Here is a 4638-nt window from a genome sequence, read left to right on the forward strand (position 1 = left end):
GGAGGAACCCCCCCCACCCCCCCCCACGAACCGTCAGCCAGAACCAGGCTGTGTGCTAGTGGGGGTGCTCGCGGGCAACAGTGAGGACGGCCTGGTGTGTCCTTACGGGTTCCATGCCTCGGGCCATGAACAGCTTTGCGGCCGCGTCGACGAAGCAGTCCAGCTGCTTGCCGGTAAAGGTTTCGTAGTCATCAACGGTGCCTGGTCGAGGGTACCCCAGAATGGGGACGGGAGGGTCGTCGGCTCCGCGGTGGCGAATTATGTCGTCCAACATCTTCAGCTCTCCGTATTCATCGTACAGTCTCCTGATGTGCTCTTCAGTCATCCGAGGCATCCTTGAGGTATGATACGATATGGGCGCTATGGTATACCAACAAGGCCGACAGGAGATGGCGTGCAATCGGAAGGGAGGGCGGCAAGAACCCTAGACACTCAGGGGCCGGACAAGGAGGCTGTTTATGAGGCGACAAGCCCTCGGCGGGCTTTGGACCTCTGCCAAGGCGCCCTCCCAAACGCAGTTCGCCGCGACAACGCCTTCGCTGGGCGGGGGTTGTCATCCCTTTTATTCATCGCATCTTCCCCCGCCGGGGGGGTGAAGTCGGCAGGTCGAAAGCTTGATTCTACCTCATACCCTGCCCAGCCCACAAGGCTTCAAGAGACGAAAGAGGCCAGAAAGTTTTTCGGGGCAGCCGAGTTGGTCTTCCTCGAGCCTTCGGACGGAGATTCTGCAAAGATAGGGACTGGGCCGTGCGCCCGTTTTACCCCCGCAAGCCCCCGACCGGGAGGCTTTTTTTGTTTTCTTCCTGCCTTGTTGGAGAGGCTTTCGGTGGCTACCCGTTGAAACTAGAGATTTGAGGCCATAGGGTGGCGTGGAAATGGAGCCTCGTCTTCAAAACGTCGTTACCTGGCAGCATATCACTTCGATAAAGAGGAGGGTTCGTCGTGCCGGACCCGCAGGTTCCCGATACTCTGGCTGGGCCTCTGATCTTGGCTGCGGGTATACCCTTTGCCAAGCCGCGACGCGAAGATCCAGACACCGATGACGGCAAGGCCACACTCCCGGGTCTTGTGAGCGTGTAACCACGCTGGCGATGGGTCGCTACTCTGGGCCGGTAAATCCCAGTGGATGATGGGCTAGCGTGGCATAGACTCTGGTGCTGGATCGGCAATAGGTCTCGCGCCCGGGAATAAGTTCACATGCAGGAGCGTGCCGCGTCCGCGAACAGAGAGCTTCAGAGGCTGTGAAGATTCTTGTCAGCGCAAGAGACCAAAAGTAGTGGTAGCTTCAGGACGGACACATCAACCAGCGACACGAGGTAGCAGAAGCACGAGGTCATAGAATCAGAGCGCAATCAGATGATATTGCGGGTATCAAGTCTTCACTCCTTCTCAAATCTTGACTAACCGGACGAGAAAAAGAAACGCCCCAAAAACCAAGCAATGTCCGAGCAGAAGTTCCAGGCATAACAAGAAAAAGAAGAAGAATAAAAATAAAAATAAACCAGCCTGGCCGATGAAAATGGCAAAGGCGCGAAACCAGCGCCGTGCTATGAAGGTACATGATTCATGAAATAAACATTGAAGGACTAAAAGGTTGATGTAGAAGTAAAGGGGAACAGCCGTCAGGAAAGGGTTCCTCAGGCGAGGCTCCTCCAGAGACTCCGGCGCTTCCGGGAGGGCTTCATCTCTCCATGCTCGATGAAGTACTCGACCTGCTCGCGCTCGTCGTCCGGGAGGTGCGCGATGCTGTCGTTGAGCAGATCAAGACATGCCCTGGAAGCTATTTTTATTGAACCAAAACAGGCGTTAGCAAGGTGGTTTCCATTTGTCGCTGCTTTGAGTTGGGCGCATCACTTCTGCGTCTTGATTTGCTGTGCAAAGGCTTGAGGAAAAGACATCAAGGCCTCGACGAGAAGAGCGGGCTGGTATGACGTGGCACAGCATGAGCGCTGAAGATGACGATGGCGTCCTGGGACGGCCTCAGGGGCTAACTTTAGCCTGGGGGACGGGAGCCAAGCACACCTCGCTGTCAAGCACGCGCGCCAGCCAAGGTTTTGGCTGCCCCCCTCTTCCCGAGTGTGGCTTTGACATCACCACGCAACCCCTGTCCGTGCATTATGCTGTAAGCAGACCCCGTGCGCAACCGCTGAGTGGTTGCGCCACGAAAGTGCCTAACAGACCCCCTGCCGTTTTGGGCAGTCGGGAGGGGGCGATTGGCCCAGTGCCAGGAATGGAGGAACCAAAGAAAAAGGAAGAAAAGAGAGAGAGAGAAAAGAAAAAAGGGACGCGACTTACGAACACGGCTCTGCAGGGCCTCGTCGTCCAGGGCGGCGCTGATGCGGGCCGAGTTGTAGCAGCCAAAGACGCGCTGGACGGCCAGCATGCGGCGCCAGAGGCTCAACGAGTCCATACCGGCCGCCAGCGGGTCCGAGGCGGAGGCGGCGTCGGGGCCGTTCAGGTAGCAGAAGCCGGCGCCGTCGTCCAGGCTGAAGCTCGGGACGTCCGGGTTGGAGTCGGCTGGGGACACGGCGCGCCGCTTCCGGCGGATGGCCTTGCTGCTGCTATTCCTCGTCTCCTCGACGGCGGCGGCGGCGGCGACGATGGGTCCCGCGGGCGTGATGGCGTCCTCGTCGTCGCTCAGGGAGGCGGATGATGCCCTCGAGGTGGCGCAGCTCGAGAAGGCTGACCGGTACCTGGGGTGGGCTGGCCTTGATGCCATTGTGTGGGTGTATGTGATGTGGGAGTGGCGGTGTTGGTGAGGATATGCTGTTGCGAGGTTAAGCAACCGAGTCGATGTCGACAGTTATATGAAGCGAGTTGGGAACTGCAAGGCGGGGCGTGCGTGGAGAAGGGACAAAAGCTCCGGTGCAAAGTCGGGGCGATCCTGGACTCCTAATATACTTCTTTGGGAAAGGGATATGATGCGCCCGAATGGGTGCGTTGGGCTGGTATCGATGCCCCCTTTTTTTCCCTATTCGTATCTGGGGCTACCACCCGTCCGGGGTTGACCAACAAGGCCAACGAGGTACGTAACAAAGGGAGGCTGTTTTCGTCCAGCCAAAGCTTGGCTAGTTGTCACACTGGAGGCTTGTCGATTTGGTGCGCTGGCCAAGATCGGGCAGGCCACCAAGTTTTTATTCTCGAGCTAGGAGCTAGCCAAGGGCGCAAATCGAGACGAAGGGGTATGTTGTGGCACCAGCAGACCAAAAGCAAAAAAAAACATCGAATTGGAAATAGGGGCTAGTGCTAAGGGGGCATGCAGCCTAATATACACGGCCTCTCCGTCTCCATTACAGGAGCAGGTTTTTCTTCTTATTTTTTTTTATGGTGCGGCTCGATGGTAGCACCAGGCTGGAGACGGACCCTCACCCATTCAATTCCACCAGGCCACGGCGGCACGGGAGCAAACGCAGATAGAGGTCGGGTCAGGTCCCATCGGGCATGCATCGTCCACTGCGGGCCTGAGTCAGAGCATGGGTGGATAAGCAAGGCGGTACGTACCCCTCTATGCGATGGAGATTTGTAGGTATTGAAGAGGGGAAGGCAGAGGAGAGAGAGAGAGACAAAAACAAAAAGTCATCACATCGACGCAGCAAAGTACATGCCCTCCCCCTGCCGCTTACCCACATGCTGCAAACGGATTGCCTGCTTTCGGGGCCGTGGGGGCGTGTGTCTGTTCTGTCTGTCTGTCTGTCTCTGGCTGTTGACCAATGTCCATTCGATTTTGGCCCCCTGCCCGGCACGCCCTGGGCCGCGAGTCCCCGCCCAACTCCCGGCGGTGGATCCCAGCAGGCCACCGGACCATTCAAGGCGACCCCCCCTGCCTTGGATCTGCTGTGCCGTGCCTGCCTTATGCTTTTTTTTTTTTAGTGAGCCCTGACGTGGAGGTTCTGGGCCTTGCTGCTGGAATGGGGCTACACAAGCATAAAATATCAAAATTACCACCCCCAATGGCACAAGCAAAAAAAAACAAAAGAAAAGAAAAAAGATCATGCGGCTCGCCTCCTGGAGCTGACTTGTCTTGCGATAACAGGCACGGCCGCAAGGCTAGGTGCGTGCTACATCCATGTCTAAGACAGTGGCACGAGCCGCTACAAAGTTTGGCGCGAGCTCGTTCTTCTCAAACTTGTTAGCGGCGGGGGAAGTGAGCGAGAGTGTGTTCGTTCCCTTTCTGTCACTTTTTCTTGTCCCCTTGTTGGCAACTTTGACCGTCGTCCTTTAAACTTTGGACCCATTTGCTTGGCCTTTTGGAGGAAGGGGGCTGCTTCGCACGTCTTATTACACCGGGCTGCGTCTGCGTTGGCATCATACCATCAGCGTCAGCCCGCGCCCCCGACTCCATGTCCAAAGTGCATGCCCAAAGTACATGTAATGCAGCGCTCAGTGCTGTGCGTTTGCGTTTGCGTTTGCGCTTGCCAAGCCAACATGAACCTCTTCGAACCGGACTGTGGAACACGGTGGCGGCAACAGGTTTGGCGGCGCCGAGACCGCCTCGGTGTCGCCAGCGTTTTTCGCCGGCACTTGCACCCGCTTCCAGAAACGAACGATTGGAATCCCAGGAAACGAAAAAGGCGGTTCCGCAGTCAGCCCATGAAACAGTGGGAACATGCATCGTAATGGCTCAGTAAAAGAGGAGGG

General features: G+C 57.0%; 2 protein-coding genes across 2 annotated transcripts; both read right to left on the bottom strand.

The window, feature by feature from the left end:
* Window positions 1-18: 18 nt before the first annotated feature.
* On the bottom strand, window positions 19-1072 carry GGTG_13948 (hypothetical protein). The gene has a single exon (XM_009231873.1). It carries the CDS (start codon window positions 332-334, stop codon window positions 56-58), a length of 279 nt encoding a protein of 92 aa, XP_009230137.1. The 5' UTR covers window positions 335-1072; the 3' UTR covers window positions 19-55.
* A 269-nt stretch (window positions 1073-1341) lies between these two features.
* GGTG_13949 (hypothetical protein) lies at window positions 1342-3269 on the bottom strand. Its single transcript, XM_009231874.1, has 2 exons — window positions 2296-3269; window positions 1342-1780 (listed from the first exon to the last, which is right to left on the bottom strand). The coding sequence occupies exons 1-2, from the start codon at window positions 2717-2719 to the stop codon at window positions 1638-1640; spliced, it is 567 nt and encodes a 188-aa protein (XP_009230138.1). The 5' UTR covers window positions 2720-3269; the 3' UTR covers window positions 1342-1637.
* Between the last annotated feature and the right edge of the window lie 1369 nt (window positions 3270-4638).

The sequence above is a fragment of the Gaeumannomyces tritici genome (genome assembly GCF_000145635.1).
Source record: "Gaeumannomyces tritici R3-111a-1 unplaced genomic scaffold supercont2.86, whole genome shotgun sequence".
NCBI lineage: Eukaryota > Fungi > Ascomycota > Sordariomycetes > Magnaporthales > Magnaporthaceae > Gaeumannomyces > Gaeumannomyces tritici.